Below are 25,786 nucleotides of genomic sequence, written 5' to 3'. Positions count from 1 at the left end.
AACACAGGATGTGGTTTATTGCTGAAAACATTACAATAATTTGTTTTTAGTCATCATAAGAAGCATTGTTGCCTAGCTGGCAACATAGGTGTTTTGAAATACATTGAAAAGAAAATATTGCTTTGAGTTGCATTCTATTCAAATGCTTGACAGAATGGCATTTCCATCCAAGTTCTTGTTACATTTTTACAGCTTGTTCATATGTGACTAGAGAAGCTTTAGGGTCAAAGTATATTATTGTTAATTTGCTAGCGTATTAAACATTAGGTGGAGTATAATATAGTTAGCCCCCTTGCACTCATGGAAGGGGTTTCCTCCAGCAGATACCAGATCGAAGGTGCAGATTAAATCTGGCTGCTTATGAGTCTCCCATTCTAGATGCAAAATGAATGGTATAAAGTAACACAAAAGAAGAAGGGAAAGCATGCATGACTTTTAAATTTAGTCAAAAAGCTTTTATAATCTTAGATTCTAGATTTTTTAAAACATGCATGTTTCATTGTTTTCTGCTCGTAACATATACCGTATTTTTCGCTCTGTAGGACGCACATGACCATAGGACACACCAGACCATAGGAGGGGGAGAACAGGAAAAAAATATTCTCCCCCTCTCTGCTCAGCGCGCCTTCAGCAAAGCGGTAGGAGAAATGGAGCCCCTTCCATTTCTCCTGCCGCTTCGCTGAAGGGGCGCTGCGCAAAGAGGGGGAGATTTTTTTTTCTTGTTCTTCCCCTCTAAAACAAGGTGCGTTCTGTGCGTTCAAGGTGCGTTCACCCGAAGCCTCCGGAGCCCAGCGGGAGTTCCTTTCGACCTACTCTTTGGGGCTGGCTGGGAGGAAGCGCTGCTTTCCCCCACCGCCAGCCCCATAGACCAGGTCGGGGCGCACCGCCTTCCCGCTGCTCCCCGAGCTTTGCAGCCTTCCCCCCACCTTCGTACAGCCTTCGTAGCCTCTGCAGGGCAGCGGGGTGAAGGCACCCCGCTGCCCTGCGGAGGCTTTGCGCAGCCATCCGCAAGCTAGAACAGCAAGACGGAGCGCTCCTCAGCGCTCCGTCTCCCTGTTCCGGCTTTGGGCTTAGCCGCGCAGCCTGCATTCGCTCTATACGACGCACACACATTTCCCCTTAATTTTTGGAGGTGGAAAAGTGTGTCCTATAGAGCGAAAAATACAGTACATACTAAAAAGATGCATGCATGGTTAGATTTTCTTTATTTATAAAAAATGTTTATATACCATTATGTCATTAAAAAAAAAAATTAAAGCAGTTTAGAACAGTAAAACATAAAACTCTACAATATAAACCATATTAAAAAGTTAAAAACAGACATCAATTAAGCATTGTGGAAAGATGTATTCAAACTGCCTATTTGGGCCTGGCAGAATAGAAAATTTTCAGCATGCATTTAAAAGTTGCTTTGTATTTGATTTATAGAATATATATAATAATGTTATGTTACTAAGCAATTTAAAAAAAACAAAACCAAGAAAAAAATTACAGACCCCCCCCCCCCAAAAGCATGCATTTAAAAGTTGTCACAAAAGGTGCCTGCTGAATCACTATTGGCAGAGTATTCCGCCAATGATCGGGGTGATGGAAGTTGTAATTCAACAACACTTGGAGGCTAAACCCTGTCATAAAATGTTTGTTAAATAATGTGGTCGTACTACTTTGATGAAACTACACCTAAGTCTAAGAAGCATTGCCATTCAAATTGGTATTTGTAAATTATATGGAATGTGTGTTAATGTTTTCTATATTAAAGTGACAGGCCATATATTCACACAGATGTATATGTACACCCCACCCTTCTAATGCATAGTCATTACTTAGGACCGCTTGCCGTGGTTAAGGTCATCTATAGAATACAATAACACTTAATAAAATAGCCATTTAAAGTACAAGAGAGACAAACTGAGCAGATAAAATGGTCATTAGAAGCATTATCTACTTAGTTGGAACAGAAGCCTTCTGAAACAAAAACAAAAAAAAGTCTGAACTATTCAACAAAAATAACAAGGGAGAGTCCAGCTGAATCTGAAAGCTAGACTATAGACAAGAAATATCTTGGAAGTAGGGGCATGAGCTAAATCCTTTATAACCTCAGTTAGAATGGAAGGCCACCACCTGTACAGCAGTAAAGATCAGCCTTGTTATATAAACTTTCTACATAGGATAGCTGAATGAGCGCCACAAATGCTTTCCTGTTCACCTTCTTGATCTTCAGTGTTCTGTTATGCAATCAGATGTCTGTGGTGCGACTGAAACGGCAATATAGGATACATCCCTATTCTAAAAGAGAGGTGGAAACCTCAAGCCCAGCTGCTGAATGTGACCCTCCAACCCCACCCCACCCTTTACGTGGCCCTTGGAACTCTCCATGGGCTGCAACTCTCACTAGTCTTCCTTCATACCCTCCTTGAGGCAGGTGGGTGCATTTAGAAACCCCTGGCTTCTGTGTGGCTGGGAGCTATCTTATTGTACAAAGGTTAATATCCATTATTCTACCCACTTTTGCCTTTGACCACACACACCTTTGTCTCCAGGTTTGCCCATTATTCTCCTAAAATATGATCCTTAGACTCCCCCTCCCCCAACTTAGGGCTAGGAAATTATTTTTCCTAAGACAATCCATTGCAAGCCTAACTATGACCATGATAAGAGAAGGCAAGAGTTACAACCGTGCGGCCAATTTTTGTTGTTAGTGTAGCGCTTGTCCTTTTCTGGTTTTGGTAGATCTTTGAGCAAGATCCCCCAAGTGGGGATACTTCTTCTGGCCTTCAGTTACTGTTGCTCGTACACTAACCCTCTTTCTTCTGGTCCAGTCTAGATAGCTAGCATGAGAGAGTGACAAGGTGAAGTGGAGATCGCTCCTCTTCCTCTTGTCACTGCCTGCTCACTTAGAGAGGACTGATGGCTGTGCAGCAACAGCAAGGAGTAGCAAAACTGGACCAGAAAGCTTGCTGAGGCAATAACCTTGGCAGGTGTTTGATGACATGGACTCCTGACAACAAACATAGGGTAGAACACACATTCTGTTTCCGCCAGATGTTTTCAAAACTCAGGAGATGTTTCTCTACCATAAATCAAGGCAAGGTAGGTGTGACTTCCAGTGGCTAAGAAGTGGGCAAGAAGGTCAATTGTTAATCCTTCTCTTTCAGGGTGCTTTTTTCCTCTCTACTTAGCAAGGGCTTCTAGACTGTGCTTCCATCTGGAAGTGAGTTTGGGGGATTGTGGTTAAGTGAATAGTGAATGGCTTCTTTGCTAGCAGTCTCAGCCTGCTTTAAAGTGGAAAGCCTATAGCTGAGTTTTGCAGACAGGCAGTGGAGGTGGAATGGGTAGGCCTGCCCTGAAATGTAGTGGCAATGCAAGATGCACTGAGCAGGGCTATTAAATGGAACAGAGTGGTGTAGTAGCAGGTGGGAAATTCATTTTGCTCGGTGGTGGGAGACAGGAGGACTAATTTGCTAACTTTATTACTAGCATTAATATTCTACCATTCTATAAAAATTGAAGTTGGTAGAAGAGGTGAGAGTAGGATTACCTTAGCATAATGCTGCTTTTCTTTTATTTGTTGCCTAACATGTAATGCATTTGTTTGGATGTATTAATAATGAATTCATTCTTGTTTGCTTCGATTCTAGGAGTTTGCGGCACTTACTAAAGAACTTAATGTTTGCAGAGAACAACTCCTTGAAAGGGAAGAAGAAATTGCAGAACTGAAAGCAGAACGAAATAATACAAGGGTTAGTTAATTATCTGATATCATTTTGTTGCTATTGCATGCAATGTTGCTCTTGACTTTGTATGTTTAGGATGTGCAAGGCTTGAAAACATGAATGAATGAATGAATGAATAAATAAATAAATATATATATAAATATATAAATATACAACCATCAAATCAAAATCAGATAAGCCACAGATTGCACTAATAGGGCAATGTGTATAACAAGTAAGATGTTATATGCAAGCTGTATTGAGCTAAAAATGCTGCAAACCAGGAAGTTAGTAAATGAATTGTGAGTATGTTTGTGGAAGGGAAGTATTAACAGCCCAAGGATGACCAAACAGTGTTATTACCTGGTGTTGCATGCAGACTAACCCAGTAGAGTGGTACCTTGGAAGTCGAACGGAATCCTTTCTGGAAGTCCGTTTGACTTCCAAAACATTTGGAAACCAAGGCGCTGCTTTCAGTTGGCTGCAGGAAGCTCCAGCCAATCGGAAGCTGCGGAAGCCACGTTGGACGTTCGGGTTCCAAAGAACGTTCGCAAACCGGAACACTCACTTCCGGGTTTGCGGCGTTCGGGAGCCAAAACGTTCGACTCACAAGGCGTTCGGGATCCAAGGTACGACTGTATGAATTTATGCTGGAAAATGTAGTAGAGTGGCTCATGGGTGCACGCCTACTACATGTGTGGGAATGGATATCTTCCTTTTGTACCTACATATTCCACACAGTGAATTTTGGTGTTAATGCAGCAAATATGACTCCTGTGTGATAAAGTATGAATTTGTCCTTACCAGTCAAATGTATTTTTCTGAATGCTGAACTTAAGAGTTTCAGAATGAAATCATAATCATAAATTGCCACCAGGTATGATTTCTTGCCAGTATTGCCCATCGTAAGCTTCGGATATAACATTATTTAGCTAAACGTACTGTTTTACTGAGTTCTGGAAATCCCCAGGAGTGCAACCAAAAGCTTGCATGTTTGGACTGGTAGCTCTTGGAGATCTCATCATCTTTACTCCTCCAGGCACAGTTTTGAGAATCAGCTTGAATTTATATTTGGTAGTCAGTGCCAGTAGTTGATTACTTGCCATTGAATCTTTCTAGTTATTCAGGATTAACCAACTTATGTTTCTGTATGGTAATAATAGTATAATTAGAGCATTTGTGATTCAACTGTGTAAAGAATTTTTTTTTGAAAGTGTCATTGGATTTCCTTTATAAAGCCAAATGAAATGTATCACTGCTCAAGATCTTAGGAATCATCTTTTGACCTTTTGGGTAATCATCAATTTTGTCATTCTTTATTTCATCAAATTAGGGCAATACCACATCAGCAAATTTAGCAGCAAGACAGAGCCATCTAAAAACACAGTAGCAGTTCCTGTCTATTTGGGGAAATTCCCAGTATTCAGGAGTATATTTGTAAACTAAAAGGGAGTAGGGATAAAAAACCCATATGGCCTAACAGGGAACTATTCTCAGCGGCTTCTGCAACTTCTGGAATGGTGTGTGTGTGTGTGTGTGTTGGTGGGAGGATATAGTATATTGCAGATAAGAGGGAATTGGCCTCTTTGAACCAGGTTGGGGAAGGCAGTCCAGCAACAGCTGAAGGACCATGGGTTAGCCAGTTTTACATGTGAGCTTAAATTCTCATAATGCTGAACTCAGTATCCTTTGTGAAAAACACTGCATAACAATTCTGCTTAATACAATTATAAATGATGCTCAAATTTGCTGTTGTCACTAGTTAAGTAACTTATTGGATCTCAGCTAAAACACTGCAGGTGATTTATCCTTCTATAGGAGACTTTTGCAATTAACTTGCTATGGATGGATCTGGGACCTCTGCAAGGAGGAAAGCAGCTAGGGAGGGCAGTGCTTAGGAAAGGCTAAGCATTTCAGTGCATTTGAAGTGGTGAGGATATAAGACATGTAGAGGTAGATTGTGTAGTTTTATCCTTAGTGAGAAGCTTCCCTGGCTATTAAAGGAATCGCTATAAAGGCTGAGATTACAAGAGAGCATTTATATATGTAAAAATAAATTGCTGGCAGATTATTTGTCTGACTCGAGGAAAAAAGAAAACTTTTGAATATGTCTTCCTATTTTTTTTTTTTTTTTTTGGTTAGCAAAGTACATGGTTTTTTCCTCAGTTGAATTTGCCATGAAACTTTTTCAGGCTACACAATTTTTCAGGCAGTCAAAGTTAAAAGAGATCATTTTTAAGACAAACAGAATTCTGTAACTCATGTGGTCATAAACAATCCATCATTGCGGGTTTGGGGTGCATATTGCATCATGATTTTATTTTCAAACAATAGCATAGCGTTTCTCTTCAGATGCTTAGAATGGAATTCATCTGTCTTCCTCATCTAAATTTTGGTTATTTTTCAGCTGCTGTTAGAGCATTTGGAATGTCTTGTCTCCCGGCATGAGCGATCTCTTAGAATGACTGTAGTAAAGAGACAGGCTCAATCTCCAGCAGGCGTTTCTAGTGAAGTAGAAGTTCTCAAAGCACTAAAATCCCTATTTGAACACCACAAAGCCCTTGATGAAAAGGTAAACGTACTGAGTGCATTGTTTGTTATTTGAGAAATGTATAATAAATGGTTATGGCAAACTAATTAAGCGCATTAGTGTAAAAACAGTCTGTCGTTCAAAATTACTCATGTAAGTAATAAATGCAAGTGGAAAAAATAGCTGGCTGACTTGTAAAACTTGTTTGTCTTGGTAATAACTAGCTTACCTTTGTAAGTTTACCTTGTTATAACTAGCTTACCTTTCTAAGTAGGTGTCAGCCAGTGAATTGGTCTTCTGAGGCAGTCCCCTTGGTAAAACAAACAGAAAAAGTGAAAATAACATTTGCCTTCTACTTTTGTTCAGTTGAAGCTTGATAGCACTGCTGTCTACTCCAAAATATAGATGCCAGGAAAGTGGTGGCAATGTCAAATTGGAGTGCAACAATCTTTTATTATGGTGCCTTCCCAGTCCCTTTTCATCCGTTTAGTTCAATTCTTTGTTCCCCTTTTTGCTTCATTCTGTTTCTTCCTCCCTTTTTCCCAGCTTTTGGTATGTGCATAGGGGAAGAGACAGGAAATGAAAACACTTTAATGCATTTGGGTAGTGGGTGGGATCTGTGCCACTTTTAAATTGTGACATAGGGAAAAAAAGAAGTGGTAAGAGCAGAGGGGCCAGCTTTGCCTAATACAGTGGTGCCTCGCAAGACGAAATTAATTCGTTCCGCAAGTTTTTTCTTCTTGCGAGTTTTTCGTCTTGCGATGCACGGTTTCCCATAGGAATGCATTGAAAATCAATTAATGCGTTCCTAGGGAAACCGACTTCAGACCAGGTCCGGGGACAGTGTCCCCCGACCTCTTCTGAAGGGCGGGGGGGACGACAAGGGCTTTTCTTCCCACCCCCAGCATTTAAAAAAACCCCGGGACAGCGGAGGGCTTCTCCGCTGTCCGGGGTGATCTTAAAATGCTGGCGGGCGGCATTTTAAAATCGCCCGGGACAGCGGAGGACTTCTCCGCTGTCCGGGGCGATTTAAAAGCCCCTGGGAAGGCAGGCAGGGGGGACAAAGACTTTCGCTCCCCCCCCCCCCGCCTGCCTTCAAAAGCTGTCCGGCCAAGGCTTTGCGGACCTCTCCGCAAGCAGCGGCAGCGCTGCCGCTGCTTGCGGAGAGTTGCCGGCATGCCGAAGCCTGCGCGCGCTGAGATCAGCGCGCCCAGGCTTCGCGGCCCCGCCGCCCGGCTTCGGGGCATCGTCCCGATGCCGGGCGGCGGGGGGAGGCGTTCCCGCCCCGCCGCCCGGCATCGGGGCATCGTTCCGAAGCCCGGCGGCGGCGGGAGGAGGTGTCCCCGCCTTGCCGCCAGGCTTCGGAGGAGGTCCGAGGACAGTGGGGAAGACGCGCTGCGCTTCCCCGCTGTCCCGGAGATTTCCCTATGGGCTGTCGTCTTGCAAAGCAAGCCCATAGGGAAATTCGTTTTGCGAAGCGCCTCCAAAACGGAAAACCCTTTCGTCTAGCGGGTTTTCCGTCTTGCGAGGCGTTCGTCTTGCGAGGTACCACTGTACTGTTAGACGTATATGCTGTAATGCAAGAGAGAGCTTAGCTTCTTCAAGTCCCCTTCCTGACTTCTTCCCCTTCTGAGGGTTGGGACACCCTTCTGAAAAGGTGGGCTGTGATGTAGGGGGCTGAGGGGAAAGGGGATCACTGAAAACTGTGGGTCGTGAGGGAGACGGGGAGGCAGGGAATTCATCCAGTTGCCTCCTGTGCACTTTTTCTATGGATCCAGTTCAGTATGACTATATGACTGTCCATCAAACAGTATGGATAGGCATTGTGAAATTTGAAGTTAAGCAGTTGAAGTCCCAATGACTTCAGAAGAGGCTTATCCTTAACTTTGGTTGAACTGTGCCCTTATTTCCTATTTCATAGAGAACGGTGTTCTGTTCAGTAGCTTCCATCTCTTGCTTTTGGGAAGTTCTGGGCATTTAGCCTTTTGAGTAAGCAATCTTACTCGGATCTTTTGAGTAAGCAGTCTTACTCAAATCAATAAACAAGTTCATTTATTTCAATTAATCTACTCTGAGTGTGACTAACATCAGATGGCACACCTGGTCCATATATTTCATTAGTAGAAAAGCCATGGACAGTGGCTTTGATTGTAAGGATTGTGAGCAGAAATTTGCTCATGGAGTAAGACTTTTGATGTGGTGTAGGGATTGTAGGTGGCTTGGGTTGTGGAAATGAGAACCATCTACATGATCAAGATTTACCCTTATGCTTGGGCTTTATTGGATCCAGACCCATAAGGTTTATACAGCGTATTCACAGGTGACATATTGATCAATTGAAATTTTATATTTTAATTGTTATAACAACCAATTTCTATGCTTGTTTAGTCAAGAAAGATGAAATACAATATGATAAAATGAATATATTTAAAATCAATTCATCCTATCTAACCATGATATTGTTACCAGTCCACATTTCTGTAGTATAGCTAATACTATACTCTTAAGCTTGTCTGAGCCAGAGGTTCATTGCCTGCAAATGAAATAGGAGTTCTGAATGTATATTGGCTCCATATTGATTTTGCATAAGCTGCTTGTTGTTTGGCATTCCATTGATATTGGAAGAAACATTTCGGTTGTTGCTTCATTGTTTTTAAGAATTTAAAGATAATGTTCATTGCCAAAAATAAATATATAACTGCATGTAAATCAAAACTTCTGCACAGTTTAGTTTTGGAATTGTTTGTGTTCACACCTTGGATCTATCTTTTTTAGGTAAGGGAAAGATTACGAGTAGCACTTGAAAGATGTAGCTTGCTGGAGGAAGAACTGGGTACTACACACAAGGAGGTAGGTCATTTCCTTAAAACAAAAACTCCTCTTGTCAGCTCTGAAGGAGCTATTGACTTTTTGAGGGGCCCAAAGAACTATGACTGAAAGGAAAGGGTTAGAATCAGTGAAATGCTCCCATTGCATCTCTTGGTCCTGCTGCGAATTCTAAACGCTGATTCAAAAGTTTGTGAAGCAGTGTGTCTTCATTCCTTCACTTTATTATTTGTGTACCACTTTCTGACAACTCCCCCCTCAAACTCAAAGCAGCCTACAACAAAGATACGGATGCATTTCAAACACTGCACCCCCCCCCCCCCCCCCCCGCAAATCATAGCATAGGAAAACAATAACATAGTAACAATTTCATAATACATAGCGAAACAAAATATAATAACATACCCCGAAACACATTCCTATACTATAAATATATAACAAGATTACTTAAACATTCAGCATTCATACAAAAATAACAAGGGAGTTTCATAGTTTCACCTTAGTCCTAGAAACTCCCCTCCCTTGATGTTGCTCACAGTCCCTCTCCTGCAGCAGCTTCTTTGAAGGCTTCCCAAGGGCAAAGGGTGGGGTAGCTAGAAACACCCCTCCCTGTCTTCTGCAAGATAGGGACTTTGTGCAGCTTGGTGATGTTGGGAATACGTTTTCCATGGAGTCTTCTCTCTAAATGCAATCTTTTCAGCTGTGGACATATCACTGCAAGGTTTCAGTCTGTCCTAAGAGCCAATTCACCCAACTCCATTCACTTATTAAGTAAATGGCAGTCATAGATCATTTGTTTTGCAGAAGGTTTCCTGTCTGACAGTTGAGTACTCCTCAAAGGCAAGCTTACCATTTGACAAATATCCTCTAAATAGATTATAGAAATCAGTTCCAATTCTGCTTTAAAATTGAGGGCGGTAGTATATCTGTTGCCTATTCATTCATAAATGCAGAATTTCTATCTTTGCAAATGTTAACTGCTCCTTTTTTAATTTCTGAATTAATATCCTTTATTACCATAACTGAAACAATACTTTAATTTCATTTTCAGTTAATGATTTTGAAAGAACAGAACAATCAGAAAAGAACTCAAGCTGATGGGATGCCTGATGTTAATCATGATCAGGAGAATGTACCTAGCACTAATGGGAAGGTAGGTGGAAACCTTGGTCTTGTAGGGCTTGTTCACTCATCATTTCTGGGGGAATAAATCTTAAACACAGTGTGGGTCTCAGGTGCACCTACACCATCATCTCATTCCGATGAGAAAGTAGTGAGTGAAAGCAGCTTTATAGAAACATCACTTAAATGTGTTGTCTCTGTCATCTCCTGATCAAACACTCCAAATCTTTTCAGGTAATGGGTTTGTGGTACAGAAAACACCATTTTTAAATAAACGTGGTTTCAGTTTGATTTACTCATTGTTTCTTGAATCTCTGGCAATGAGACTCATCCTTTTGAATCTTTTCCTCCTAGGAAATAGTAAATGAGCAGACCTTAATCATGCCTGAATTATGACAGCTTTAACTTGAAAAATTATGGTAGTATGTAGTACATCATATTGTACTGGTCTTCTAAAAATAATAATTTTATTTCCAAATAGAGATCTTCCAATGGCTCTCTAAGTCATGATGAAGACCTTGCTAAAGTAATAGAACTTCAAGATGTCATAGAGATGCAAACTAAAGAGCAGGCTCAAATGAAAGAACGTATAACAGCCCTTTCTAACAGAGTAGCAGAACTGGAAGAAGATCTTGATACTGCTAGGAAAGATCTAATAAAATCTGAAGAAATGAACACAAAGTTGCAAAGAGATGTAAGAGAGGTAAGGAAATGTCAGTTTTTTGTTTGTGACTTAACGGAAGGATTGAGCAAACATGTTTTAATAAACTCTCAAGTGGAATTTTAAAACTTGTATTTGTAGTTGGCTGTATGAACTTCTGCTCAAAAATTCTCTATTTTTCTGGGTTTTACATGCAGTGTGAATCTTGATTTGGCAGCCATATAAATTAATGTTCTGATCCAGGGGAAATCCAAGTCTGTTTTTATTAACTTCTGCATAGGCTGGCACCTGATTAATATGATTACTGGTGGATCTTGAAAAGATGAGCACCTCCTGTTAAAAGGGCTAAAGTAACCACATCACATACTTTGGTATTGAGTATATACATAGACTAGGGATTCAAAGAACTATTTAGGCTTAAAGCTTACAATTACCCCTGTAAATCTTGACTGTTTTGCTTGGAACAACCTACAATTATTCCTTATCACAACTTCTTTTGAAGCACTCCTCATTTTCCAAAGCATATTATCATAGATTGGAAACTTTTGCAAATCTTGATCTTGAACTTGTTAAGATCAGTAAGAATTGGCAACTTGCATAGTGTCAAGACCTACGAAGTAAAAGAAAGGTGCAATTATTTCAAAGGATCTTTTGATCACTCTTATATTTCCATGCCTGATTTCTCAAGACAGTCTATTAAACACACTTAATGAAGAGAGACTATTTAACACTTAGGGACTATGTATTTCCTTAATCTCCTTACAATTTTTACAACTTAGGCAATGGCTCAAAAGGAAGATATGGAAGAGCGAATCACAACCCTTGAAAAACGCTACCTCGCTGCACAACGTGAAGCTACATCCGTGCATGACCTCAATGATAAACTTGAAAACGAAATTGCTAATAAAGATTCTCTGCACCGACAGGTAGAAACTGTTACTTATAATAATAAAGCAAAACTTTCAAGCTGTGATAGCTCCCCATAATCTGCTCAACATACTTGATATGAGAAATATGAAAGAGACAACTTTGCAGCAGTGCAGGGTAGAATGCTATGAATTCACAAAGAATTAAATAACTGGTTTTATGCAACAGTTGTGTGAGAACAAGGCCACTTGTGCAATTGAGCTTTCCCACCATCTACTCCCCCAAAAAACCGCTTCTGGGGTGGGGTTCCTCAGGGAAAAAAGGGTTGGAATATCACCTGGGGGACAGCAGCAGGAAGAAATAATCTAAGAAAATTTGCCAGCCTTGCACTTCAGTAAGTGACTTGCACAATAGGTAAAAATATTCAGTTTGCTGGTAATATAACTAGTTAGTCTATATGTTTTGTATATATCTAACTATAACCAGAAAAAACGGCTTGTATACTGTACAGATGGCCATGGGTAAACTCAACAGAGCATGATATTAGGAGCTTATTTTTTATTTTAAAATTTGTATCCTGTTGTTTACAGTAGCATTCCATCCTTTGTTATTTTTGTAGTGTACTGTATGTTGGAAATGAACTTCTGAATTTCCATTTGAAACGAGTATACCATGTTCATATGTTGCTCATGAAAATTATCTGCGTTTGTGAGCAGTGTTGTGTGCGAGACAACTTCCATGATCTTGGAAGCTAATAAAAACTATTCCCTACAATTTCACACAATTTTTCTCACAACATGACTGTTCAATACCAATAAAAAGAGCTTTTGAAAGTAACATTTGGAAAAATATATGGAGCATTAGTTATAAGTAAATTAATGGTGTTCTTGCCTTGCTAGAGTGAAGATAAGAACAGGCAGTTACAGGAGCGACTGGAACTAGCTGAGCAAAAATTGCAGCAGACTCTCAGAAAAGCAGAGACTCTGCCAGAGGTGGAGGCTGAACTGGCTCAGAGAGTTGCAGCACTTACAAAGGTAGGGCTGTGATACTTTGTACTGTGAAAAACTGTGTTTTCAGTGGAAACAATTTGTTTTTAGTAATTTAGTTCTAATCCCACCCTTCACCCTCAGCTGGGTTAACAGAATAGCTTGACATAGTGCTTTATATTTATATGATTTCTTAGTTCTGTAACATAAAACAATTCATGTTTTTATAGTTTGGAGGTTGCTTGAGCAAATCTTGTGTCAGCTGTAGGTGTTGCATTATAAAGTCCTTCTGGATTTCCTGGTGGAGTAAACTATATCCGTAAGCAGTGTTATGCCCCAGTATTTACAAATGGATTATTGGCTGCCTTTTATAGTCTTCATGTTGTTGTTGTTGCTGTTGTTGTTGCTGTTGTTGTTACCACCTTTCCTGTTCCTTATTGTCTTTTGTTACCCGACATTTGCCTCCTGGGAATTCTGCAGCTAAATTTGCTAAACAGTTGGAACATAATCCAAGCTAAGGAAGGCCAAATTTGTACAAGGGGTGCTAATCCTTATTTCTGCATGCATGGTTTTTTAAAAACCATTAAAATGAAAGGTAGTAGGGAAGAAACAGTGTTCAATGTATTTTATTCCATTGCAGTGTGTGAACAGAAATAGCAGTCTGCATAAATCACAAAATTCTCATTTGCTAATAGTTTTTCTGGGTGAATTTTCAAATTTTAATTAGCAGTATGATTTATAATAGGCTGAAGAAAGACATGGTAACATTGAAGAACGATTGAGGCAGATGGAAGCCCAGCTAGAGGAGAAAAATCAGGAATTGCTAAGGGTATGTTAAAGCAGTGATGACTACCATCTCCCCTCACCCTACTTTCAAACTTGAAAACAAAATCAGGTTAGCAATGCAAAGTGTAGGCTTGTATTCCTCATAAAGTGAATGAATGGGCAAGCTTTTATCTTAACTGGATACTTGAAGTACCTGCATGGGCCTTGGATGTTCAATAGCACTGGTGGGTGAATTGGCTTCTTAGAACAATGTCAGCTCCTATAACTAAATTTTTAAATAACTAATTAGAGAACATGTTTAGTGAAAGTACCTCTTGTACAGCTGCTGTCAAAATTATCAGTGGCTAAAAGTTCTGGAAGCTATCATAATAAATATTCATCAGAATCACATTGCTATTTTTTTAGGGCAGGCTCAGGCTTGAATCTGGAAAAGCAAATATATATTATGCTATAAATTAGAGCATCATGAAAAATATGTATAGCACAATAACTTTGGGACCTTCACTATTTCTACAAATTAGAGACAGAAAAAAGAGTTGGCTTATGTGATTTTTGCTTTTGGATGTGTACAAATGCTCATAAACTCACTTTGTTTCTTATTATGCCCTTTTCCCGCACATCCCAAAATCTAGGCTCGACAAAGAGAGAAAATGAATGAAGAGCATAATAAACGTTTATCTGATACCGTTGATAAACTTTTGTCTGAATCCAATGAGAGACTTCAGCTTCACCTTAAAGAAAGAATGGCTGCCCTGGAAGATAAAGTAATTGTGAATGTTATGAATGTTGCTTGAAATGCAACAGCAGCTTCAGTTGTAGTATACCAATTTATTGATGGATATTTAGCCTGCTGTTTATGGCAAGACAGAGAGCCAGCGAAAGAACTATATAAACCGTGGGGATGTCTAGTGCACAGCTGTGGTAGCACTGCTACTTTGTTATGGGCAGAGAAACTTCTCCTAGGAATATACCTTTTGTGTTAAGTGTGTTAAAACAGTGGTGTGAGGTTCCTGCTCTGCAATCTGCTGCTCTTTTTACAGCTTTGGCTACTTGTAGATAGATGGCTCTTTAGATGGATGGATGGATGGATAGATCTTTTGTTAAGCGTATTTTATTATACACCACCCTAGAACCAGGTGATAAAGAACTATATGTAGTTCTCTTATATTAATATTTATCTTATTTAAGGAGAGTGTACAAGAGCTCATGTATCTTAAATTGAGCCAAAGAGGCAAACAAGTAGAGTTAAACAAGCAGGTGCTCACATATATAACTTTTTGGTAGTATTTAAAAACTTTAAAATGCTAAGTATTGCAAAGGGTCACATTCTAAAGTCCTAATGAACTTAATTTTGTTCCAGAATGCTCTTGTTCGTGAAGTTGAAAAAGCTAAGAAACACGTTGAAGAGCTTCAGAATGAAAAGGTATTGACTGAAAATGAAATGCATTACTTTATAGCATGGTTGTAAAGCAGTGAAACAAAATTAGGCATGAGAAAAAGAATAAATTACCACAACTGTTAAAAAAAATGCCTGCTTCGAAGTTGATTGTACCACAGATCATGCTGCAACAGCCCAAGGATCACTAATGCCCGGAAAGCATACATCTGTAATGGAGTCATTTTTTGTTTAGACATTCCCAGAAACTTGCTGAGGTTTTTTCTCTTTACAGTAGGGGTGGATATGCCCCCCCCCATCCCACTGATGTTGGTTGAGGTAGCAAAAAGAAAAAATGTAGTAGACGCAGTACTAACGTTGACATATGGCCCCTTCTACAGTCATCAGATTGATCATTTGACAGAAGAGGGGTCTATAACCCCCTTCAGATAATCTGCATGGATTATTTGAGGAGGGGGAGTTGTGCATGTGAGAGCCTGGGGTGGGTATACTTACCATTGGCATATGGTTCCCTGGAGGGTTGGCCCAAATGTAAATGTGGCTCTTGAGCCAAAACTGGTTAGCCATCCCAGCTGTTGGGGTGCAGGGAGGAAAAGACCCAGTCCCCTGTCCTTTGAAATATCATAGTTATTCAGAGCCATTCTAGAAATAATAAGTAAATGAGGGACAGTTGACCAAAATGGTTTTTGAAAAAACTTTTCATTGAGATGGGCCTTGAACATTAGAAATTCAAAACAATACTAACCTTATGAACCAATGTATGTGATTTATGTTTTGAAAAGAAATATATAAGGGTAAAAGGAATTTATTACTTGCTTTTCTTTGTAGGATCAACTGGTACTAAACATTGAAGCAATGAGGTCTGAAAATGACCAGATGAGGATCAGAGGCCCTTCCCTTCATCATAGGTATAAGCAACAACACATATGCTTTTCTTCATTATAAAGTATTGCTAGATGAATGCCTGTGTCTAAATTACTGACATTTGAGAGAGTGTCTCTTATTAATGCAAAATATGGTATCTGCTCTGGTTTCAGTCGACCACATCTGGGTAGTGTGCCGGATTTCAGATATCCACTGGCACCTTCAGCCATAGCTGACAATCAAACAGATTCTTATAGCACCTCAGTGTTAAGACGTCCACAAAAAGGACGTTTGGCAGCTCTGCGAGATGAACCTTCAAAGGTATGAACTTTTTGTTAAAGCACTCTTATAATAGCATGTTTTAACACACAGTTTTTCATCTCAAAGCTATAAGAAGCCTATTGAAATGATATTTATATATACAAAATAAGGTCCATATTAAAACAAGTTTGAAGATGTTCTTGACTATCAAAGACTTGAGGGTGGATCAAAAGTACTACTTGCAAACTGTGACTTAAAACTCTGTGACTTTTTGATCCAGCGGAGGCTTTCATGAATGGAAGGGAAAGGGAGGGTGATTGATTGACAGGTTTCTTTTGCAATTTCCCCTTTCTTATGCAGCCCTCCCATGCTATTCTGGACAGTCCCCCCAAACCCCACCCTGGTGGGGCAGAGGGAAAGAGGAATAAGAAAATAAAATAAAATAGTCTCATTCTCCCTTGTTCACAGAAGCCTCTGCTGGGTCAAAGAACCGTCCATGAACAGAATAACAGGGTAGTGCAAACCAAAAACGGGGTGTTACTATGAAAAGAAGCAAAAAGCATGCAGAAGGGAAAAAAGAAAATGATTTACCGTATTTTTCGCCCTATCGGACGCACTTTTCCCCCTCCAAAAATGAAGGGGAAATGTGTGTGCATCCAACGGGGCGAATGCAGGCTTCAGGAAGCTATCCGCAAGCCTTGGGAGCCCGCAGGAGTTCCCGCCGGGCTCCCACGGCTTGCGGAGAGCTGCCTGCATCCCGAAGCCTGGGGCGCGCACCCCGGGCTTCGGGCAGCTCTCTGCAAGCCTGGGGAGACCAGCGCGACGTCGCGACGGGCTCCCTTGGCTTGCGGATAGCAGTCTGTTCTGGGGGCTGGGGTCGGGGGAAGCTCGGGCTTCCCCCGCCCCAGCCCCACCCCGGGGGGGGGGGATAAATTTTTTTCTTTCTCCCCCCCCAAAAAAACCACTAGGTGCGCCCTATGGGGCGATGCGCCCTATGGGGCGAAAAGTATGGTATTACTTATCTAATTTGGACCCCTCTGGACCAAGGAAACTCAGATATGTAGAAGTTCCATATGAAATTCCTTTATGAAGGAACAGAGTGGTCTGATCATTTTCTTTTTCCTACCAGCTAAAGCTGTGCACCTAGTTCCAAAAGCTGGATTTGAATTATTTGTGTGAAGTAATAAATAGATGGTATTGCTGCTTTGACACACTGAGTTAATTGTGGGAAGCTGGATTACTGAATTTTGGATGTCCTTCCCGCCCGCTGATTACTGTTAGGCAGCTAGAATGAGGTCATGACAAAAACAAAATTCTCATCTAAAAAACTGAAGTTTCCAAAGCTATTCAAGAAACTTAAGTAATGGAATTATCTTTTGTTTCACTTACATAATGTTGCATTTATGTACTATATCTTGATTTTTTATAATCTATCTTATTCGATAGAAATAATAATGACTATGAACATGATATTACAATTATTGTTTTGGTTTTATTGCATTCTTAATATTGCTGCCTTGATGGATTACTGCAGCATGTAAGTTAAGTCTTAGTGATTTTATCTGTCTATCTTATCTTATCTATATGTTAACTGAGAGAAATTTGCAATTAAAACTCAGATCACATATATTAAACAGGTTCAGACTCTTAATGAGCAAGACTGGGAGCGTGCGCAACAAGCAAGTGTGTTGGCAAATGTTGCACAAGCCTTTGAGAGCGATGTTGATATCTCAGATGGTGAGGATGACAGAGAAACAATATTCAGCTCAGTTGACATCTTGTCACCTAGTGGTCAGGCAGATGCCCAGACTTTAGCCATGATGCTTCAGGAACAGTTGGATGCCATCAATAATGAAATTAGGTACAGTATACATTTGTATCATTAACTTAAATTTCCACTATTTGATGTGAGAATGTATTCTTCATGTACGTTTAGTTTGTTTAATGATTTCTTTTAGTTCACAGAAGTTATAGCAATAGGTGTGTTTCATTTACCCAGTCCTCTTCATTTGTGTGGATATAGATATGATTTTTCTACATTGTCAGTTTGCCAGAGTTCTTGAAAAATTAACTTAATGTGATTATTTCTAACTGCTGTGGTAGTAGTATGGCTTCTCCAAACAGCATGAATCTTTACTTTTTCTTAATGAAGGACCATGTCTGTGAACACAGAGCAAAAATTTAAGATCTGCTGTATTTGGTTATTTTGTGAGTGTTGAATCATTTGCCTTAAAGACAAGCAGCAAATTATTTTTCATGAAAAAGAGCTTTAAGTATATTTAATGTCCCTACTCTTGAAGAATCCCCCCCCCCAAAGGGATATATATGCAGAGAACAGTGTAGGAGTTAGTACAGAGGCTGCAGGCTGGGGGCAAAATGCAAAAATAGCCTCACAATCTTATTTCCTCACAGAAGTCTCTGTTAGATCAAATACTGCATATATCCATGAAGGGACAGTGTTGGATGCAGTCCCAAATGAGTACCTCTTCAGTAGAATTCCAGTAGTAACACTGTACCTTTCATGAGGACTTGTAAAGAAGTACAGTGGAACCTTTGTTCTCAAACTTAATGATTTCCGGAAGTCTATTCGACTCCTGCAACCGTTCGAAATCCAAGGCGCGGCTTCCGATTGGCTGCAGGAGCTTCCTGCACTCAAGCGGAAGCTGCGTCGGACATTCGGCTTCCAAAAACCGTTTGAAAACCGGAACACTTCCAGGTTATCACCGTTTGGGAGCTGATTTGTTTGTCAACTAAGCCGTTCAAGAACCTTAAACTGTACCCTTAAACAGCTTATCATAACTTGAGTTATTGATGAAAATAGCAAAAGTTAATTGATGGCATAAAATGATTGGATAAATTGATTGATTGGATAAAATGTGCGTCTTTTGTGGCAGATACATTGCATAAAGGAATTGCATTATTTCTTTCTTTTTAGACTGATACAAGAAGAAAAGGAAAACACGGAGCAGCGAGCAGAGGAAATTGAAAGCCGTGTTGGTAGTGGGAGTTTAGAGAATCTTGGCCGGTTTCGGTCATTGAGCTCTCTTCCTCCTCCTCCCTTTCCTGGTGGCTCCCTTTCTGGCTCCTCTCCACCTGGCAGTGGTCGTTCCACCCCGCGACGAATGCCACATAGTCCTGCTCGAGAAGTGGACAGACTAGGCATCATGACACTAGTAAGTGTCTCTGTTTTCCTCCCACACACCCCAGGGGGGAATCCCTATGATTAGCTCTTGTGTTGTTCCCCATTTTTCTGTGTGTCTTGTATTCATGTGTTTGCATACTGGTCTCCTTTATCAGGAATTTCAGACTGTTTGCATGTAGCATGCAGCCACCTAACCCGCCCATCAGAAGTTGTCTAGTGTATGTTAAAATTTGACAACTCCCCCCCACGCACACTTAATTTGGAACGGAATGTTGGAAACTTACCATGAATGTTAAACATGAGTTGAGTCCCTGGGAGGTGTCCAAGGCTACATCCTTCTAGGTAGAGATAAAAGATACAGGTAAAGGACCTCTGGATAGTTAAGTCCAGCCAAAGATGACTGTAGAGTGCGGCGCTCATCGAAGGAGCTGGCGTTTGTCCACAGACAGCTTTTCTGGTCATGTGGCCATGACTAAACTGCTTCTGGTGCAGTGGAACACGATGAAGAGTGCCAGAGTGCACAGAAATGCTATTTACTTGCACTGGTGTGCTTTCAAACTGCTAGGCTGGCAGGTGCTGGGTCAGAGCAATGGGCGCTCACCTCATTGCACGGAGTCAAACTGCCAACCTTCCGATCAGCAAGCCCAAGAGGCTCAGTGGTTTAGACCACAGCGCCACCCACTCTAGGTATAGAGTTGCAACTAATCACATTTACACTGCACTCCACTCTTACCTGGCTTTTCCATCACTCTTGGCTTCCCTCCAAGGTCTCTAGTCCAGGGCCTTGGGTACTCTTTTTGTTCTTGCTTGTGCTGTTCCTTTTCCTCGTTTCTACAATGCATTTTGCTCAGCTTTGACATGAAAGTTTCAGCAGGGGGAGGGGATTGTGATTCCCATTTCCTACCTTTCAAGCAGGAGAAACGAGAATTTACTTGGTCATCTCCAAGGGACTCAGCTCAAAACCAATGTTTATGGAAGGTTTCTGACATTTTGGTCCATGGTAGAAGAAGCAGAAAGAGCACTCTACTTCTGTCCTTTATTTTTGTGGCTTTTAGAAAATTAGTTAAAAATAATCCCTCATGTAAAAAAAAAGCCATTTATAGCAATGCTTAACTAGCGTTAAGAATCCAATTTTTAAAACTGACGTGTGATACTGCAGCAACAATACATGAAGGTAATTTATACTCCAGAGTGATCCCTTACTTATGGTTAAGGTATTCCACCCATTATGTCTGCATCAATCTTAAATGCTGCTTTCCAGGGTTATGCTTAAATATTTTCAGTATAGAGAAGTGGTCTGTTTGAGCAATGGTTTCATGAATAGAGCATATGGCTTGTCTTCTCCCGGAGAATGTTTTATAACTGCGAAAATCGCCCCATGTGTTCATGCTTTCTAGTTTGAATAATCAAAATACCTGCTTTATCTTAATTTCTCTTCTTTGCATGCTTCTGTCAGCCTAGTGATTTACGGAAACATCATAGAAAGGTAAATCTTCAGCCATTGTTCTCTGTGGAATCTTGAACAATAAAGTCTAGTATAATTAAACTGTATTTTAAAAATGTAAATGGTTTTTCATCAGCATGACCAGAACAAAGGGTTCTCCATGCATACCTCCCCTGCTCTCTTGCTTGCCAGATGTGCTCATCTCCCTATACTATTTCTATGGTAACACTTTGCTATTAAGGGAAGGTGCGGGACAAATAAGGATATATGCAGTCTACACACCTGCCATTTAGAATGTCTTCCCTTCCAGTTGAAGAGCTATGTTTGCATTGTGCCTAGTACGTATTCCCTGTGTATTTTCTCCATGGCTGATTAATCCCCTTACAATCCCTGCAGCGGTAGAGCAGATATTAGAACAGGTAGAAGTTCAGTCCTATTCTTCACTTCATGATTCTACCAAAGCAAAGTGGGAAGGAACCTGAGCCATGCCAGAAAATAGTACATGCATACCATCAGAACTTGGAACAGATGCTCAAAGCATGTCCATGGAAAAAAGAAAAATCCATTTAAATACCCCTCTGAATTCTGGGCATTGACTTCAGAATTAGTCTCAGATTCCACCAAAGTCTATTTCAAATGTGTTATAACTGCAAGAAATATGAGTTCTGTGTAAACTGGCAGACCCTAGATATACACGAACTTGGTTTGGTTAGAACAAAATATTGTATCATTGCATACAATTTTTCTTTGTTGAAACAAAAGCATATAGATGTAGCAGCTGTTGAAATTATAAAATCTATAACACATAAGAATCTTTACTGTGAGTACTCTGCCTCTTAGAGATGAAGTAATACTTAAATTGTGTTTGTTCGCAGTCTCCAGTTTCAAGAGAAGAAGTTAGAGATGACAAGGCTACAATAAAATGTGAGACCTCGCCACCCTCTTCACCTCGATCTCTGCATTTAGATAGAACCTATAAGGGTGCCTTGCATACAGTGAGCCATGAAGATTTAAGAGATCTAAGAAAGTAAGTTATGTTTAAATAGAATATAGCTAAACTGAAGACTGTCATCCTATGTTTTGTTACATAACATAAAATCAGTATATGATATTGGCTTTTTGGAGTCCTTGGTTGCAAACTCCTAGCTTCAGGATTTCTCATTGACTGCCAACAGCTCATACTGTGTGTTTCCTCAACTTCCCCTTTCTCCTCCTCGGCTCCCTTTCTCCTCAGACTTCTACTTCCATTGTTTGCTGTTTAGTTAGTTATTTACAGAATTTTATACCAGCTATTACTGTTTTTGGGTAGTGTACAATTGAAACAGAACAATACAGAAAATAGAATACAAACAGAAAATCCCAAAGACACTTTCACAGAAATACTTGTGTGGACAGACTAATTTCCTTAGCACTGTGTTCAATATAACTCAAAATGTGTATAGTGCATATTTTTATAGACTTAACTGTATCTGCTCTACAGTTCCACAGGTTCTCAAGATGGACAAGTAAGCAATCCCAGCAGCAGTAATAGTAGCCAAGATTCCCTTCACAAAGCCCCTAAAAAGAAGGGGATAAAATCCTCAATCGGGCGCCTATTTGGTAAGAAAGAAAAGGGTCGACCTGGACAGATCAGCAAAGAAAGCGGAGGACAAGGTTGGTGCATTATTGTACCTAGAACAGAAGGCACAGCAATTCTTAGGCTAATCGTTGTATAGGGTATAAGGTAAAGACGTCCTAGCTGTGTGGTATGCAGATTACACCTACCTATGCTAGTATAGGCATAAGTGGAAGTTGGCTTCCTTGGGTATGCAGATGACGGTCTCAGCAGAAGTCCAAAATGCAAGGCATTAGACTGAGGCAAATGCCTGTGATTCTTCCAGAACTGACCTTAGTAAGCATTTTATATTTATTTGATTGCTGTTCAAAATACTACTTGTGCTGCTTATCACGTAAGCACCATTGTCTTGCACCTCACTGCCATGAGACCCCAAAGCAGTGACCAAGCAGTCCCTGGCCTTTGCCTACCCATCTGGGTCAATTCACAGCATCCACCACTGAGTATGTTAAGGAGACTAGGGGTGGGCTCTTAAGTGGATGGATGGATTTATTTAGAAGTATTTCCAAGGGGTGTATAAGTAGTATAAATTGGCATACACAATAAAGATGTAGAAAAGCAGATAGATATAAAAATCCAATGATACAGGGTCCAATTTTACATATCAAGGAAAGTCCTTTTGTTCTATTGTTACGTGGCTTTGAAATCATCAGATAAAGCAGCTGCAGGAAATTGATAGCAACAGGAAATATAGGTGTATCAGTTTCTACTACAATCATAATATTTTATTTATTACTACTACTGTGTTTATATCCCACCTTTTCTCTAAGGAGCTCAAGGTGTCTCCATTTTATATTGATGTTCACTGTTCATTGTCTCTTGGTAAACAAAGGTTTGCTGGCTTTTGAACTATACAGTTGGAACCTGAGAGTCACTTCCATAAAGGAAAGAGTTCTTTTTGCTCATGGGACCAACTGTGATCCACTGGAAGTTCCCTGCTGGAGAAAGGGTCCTCATCCACTAATTCCCTCTTCATCCCTCATCACTGCCTCTTATTCTGCTCTGGAGAGCCCTCCAGTTCTCCAGAGCAAATTTTCAGGGGGAAGGACAAATGGGCAAAAATTGCCTGCCTCCCTCTGTCTCTTCTAAAGTAAATGTAACTGCTGTGTTTTAATTTTGGACCCTGTTCAATGTATATATAACATTTTACACTGTTGTACTGCAAACAAACTTGTATGTTGGAAATAAACACAAATGACATTCATTACTGTAATTCTGCTGCGTGCTAAAGTTAATTCCAAGAAGTACATGACAGGTTTTTTTTCATTCTTGCAGTTAGTGTAATGGAAGCAGACAGTTCAACTCAGGATGGCTTGGGACTTGGAAAATTGGGAGGACAAGCAGAAAAAAATAGAAAATTGCAAAAAAAGTAAGTTTTAACTTCTCCTCAGTTCTGATATCTAAACAATGAATGTTCTGCAAACTGTTTCTTCAAGATAGAATTGAATGTTCCTGTTACCAAAAATCTCAAGAAATCAAGAAAATGGATATAAAACTATGACAAAAAACCAGGTTTATCTTAAGAAATGTCTGCTTTTTCCCTTTAAATTATGCAGCTTTACTGAACCTTTAGGAATAGCTAGAGTGAAAGATGGCTATACTGGATTGTATCCAGTGCTGCTGTTGAGCTCAAAAAACAGAGTTCCACTTGCACAACTTCCCCCTTCTCTCTCCTGCAGCCGTCACTTGCAAATCTACTCCAGGGTGTTGGGGGATCCTCTGGAGTAGATTTTAGGGGCCCATAGGAGGGGAAGGGGAAAGTCCCAAATACCCATGTCTGTATGCAGTTTTCCCATAGCATCATGATTTGCAGCTTTGAATTGAGAACTTGGTCAGCATGCATGGCTGCACTTGAAGAAGACTTGGAAATTTCAGCAGGGCTAGATTGCAGAGGCCTGAAGGTTACATACAGGATTAAATTACACCAGTTCTGCAAGAGTTCTGCTAACTTTCTGCATTTCTTGGTGAGATTCAAGGTTCCTTTATGCTGTTGTCTTTTTAAAGACTCTCCTCCCTGGAAGAGAGGGGAGTGGTTGTGGGCGGGAGCCCGAGCTCCGCCTCCTGGCCGGGGGCCTTAGCCCCCGCCCCTCCTCACCTGGCTGGCGCCCACGCCCACCGGAGGCAGCCAACCAGGTGTCTCCGGGGGGCGTGTTTAGCAGCTTAATGCTGTGGGGCCAGCTCTGCCTCCTCCTCAGTCGTCGTCGTCCCGCAGTGAGTCACCCACCCTCCACTCCCATTTAGCTCAGGGTCTAGGTTTTTGGCCTTGCTATGGACCTTAGGTTGGTCGCCCCGGTTGTCTGGGGGGCCTGGTAGGAATTTTTCCATTTGGCATTAGGCTTTTTGGTTTTTTCGCCTACCTCGTAGCAATCGTCACAACTTTTGTGGTATTGGTGGGTAGGTTAGGCATTGGATTCATGTGTGTCAAGGGCTAGGTGTGGCCATCGCCTATGCTATCTACCGTGGGTTATTCCGTTAAAGGAATCTGGCAGTCGTGTATTCCGTCCGATGCCTGCTTGGCGGGAGGCCATGGCACGACCCTTGGTGACATCAGGGGTGAGCCTATAGTTGGATTAGCATCAACAGGCTCCACCTACTGTTGAATAAACCCACCTCCTATAGTCATCCAATGCCTAAGCCAATACCTTTTCACTGCTGTAATCAATAAAGTTGTGGCCTTTTTCTTGCCCATTAACCTTATATCACGTGTCCTTGTGTGTTTATTTCACATAGCGGGGGTCGGGCCCTCGATCCACAAAATACTGTTTCCTGTTCATTTTATCACTATTATTATATGATGCATTGGGAACTGAGAAACAGCTGTAAGTTGAAATAATAATATAAATAAATAATCTTTGCTGGTACAGCGAGTCTCAGGACCTGAGTGAATAACATGGGTACAGAGTGGGACAGGGGAAAGGTTGTTAGAGGAAATTCATTTTGTGTTATCCTGTAAGTAGAAAAATAAATGCATTACTCGTCTTGTCAGTCAGTGTTCTGTCTATCTTTTATTCACCCATAGTGCATCACCATACACTATCATATTCACTTTTATCTAAATTAAGTACTTTTCAAGTTTTAGTTTTACATTTTATTTTCTTTATTTCCTTTTAAATTTTCCATTTGGTGTGGTAGTGCAAAATCAGGGTAAGTTGATTTTAATTTAACTTTTGCAGATTGTGAATGTGTGATGTATTGGGAAACTCTTGTTTAAAAGATTTGTGATAACATCAGCCATTACCTTTTTGAATTATTTTCCTTGCAAGATGAATATTAAAGAATATTCTGCTGAAACGTTTTCAGCAAAATCCTGTCAGCAACTTCATGAATCCTGCCATAACTTTCGCTGTCAAACAAAAATTCTTGACATAAATTCTTTAGTCCTAGCATTTGATTTTAAACTGTTTGAGTTCATTTTTTAAAAAAAACAAAATTGTATTGCAGAACTGTACTTTTGTAGTGGGTGCTGTTGTCAACCGAAGAAGAGTGAATCTGTTAGGCTACAGAACAGCCAAGTTCCTCAGCTCATCTACCATTATACTCCCTAGCATTTTCACATGCAGTTTCTCCCTTCAC

At 40.5% G+C, this 25,786-nt stretch overlaps 1 protein-coding gene across 9 annotated transcripts in view; it reads left to right on the top strand.

Moving 5' to 3' along the window:
• PPFIA1 (PPFI scaffold protein A1) overlaps window positions 1-25,786 on the top strand; it is a 58,135-nt gene that overhangs the window by 17,146 nt on the left and 15,203 nt on the right. For 5 of the 9 annotated variants that reach the window (XM_077929367.1, XM_077929370.1, XM_028728500.2 and 2 more), the window contains exons 3-20: window positions 3,639-3,740; window positions 6,121-6,285; window positions 9,019-9,093; window positions 10,121-10,222; window positions 10,673-10,894; window positions 11,632-11,778; window positions 12,619-12,753; window positions 13,451-13,534; window positions 14,124-14,255; window positions 14,852-14,914; window positions 15,716-15,795; window positions 15,925-16,072; window positions 17,650-17,873; window positions 18,948-19,185; window positions 20,611-20,640; window positions 21,474-21,625; window positions 22,079-22,251; window positions 23,489-23,582. In XM_077929367.1, the coding sequence (XP_077785493.1) occupies window positions 3,639-3,740; window positions 6,121-6,285; window positions 9,019-9,093; window positions 10,121-10,222; window positions 10,673-10,894; window positions 11,632-11,778; window positions 12,619-12,753; window positions 13,451-13,534; window positions 14,124-14,255; window positions 14,852-14,914; window positions 15,716-15,795; window positions 15,925-16,072; window positions 17,650-17,873; window positions 18,948-19,185; window positions 20,611-20,640; window positions 21,474-21,625; window positions 22,079-22,251; window positions 23,489-23,582 (2,366 nt within the window). The remainder of the gene's footprint in view (window positions 1-3,638; window positions 3,741-6,120; window positions 6,286-9,018; window positions 9,094-10,120; window positions 10,223-10,672; window positions 10,895-11,631; window positions 11,779-12,618; window positions 12,754-13,450; window positions 13,535-14,123; window positions 14,256-14,851; window positions 14,915-15,715; window positions 15,796-15,924; window positions 16,073-17,649; window positions 17,874-18,947; window positions 19,186-20,610; window positions 20,641-21,473; window positions 21,626-22,078; window positions 22,252-23,488; window positions 23,583-25,786) is intronic. The other 4 variants (XM_028728561.2, XM_028728533.2, XM_077929363.1 and 1 more) reach the window with 1 other exon arrangement.

This window comes from Podarcis muralis, chromosome 1 (assembly GCF_964188315.1).
Source record: "Podarcis muralis chromosome 1, rPodMur119.hap1.1, whole genome shotgun sequence".
NCBI classification, from domain to species: Eukaryota; Metazoa; Chordata; class Lepidosauria; order Squamata; family Lacertidae; genus Podarcis; species Podarcis muralis.
The sequence above is the reverse complement of the archived record's forward strand: the minus strand, read 5'-3'. Positions and strand labels throughout refer to the sequence as shown.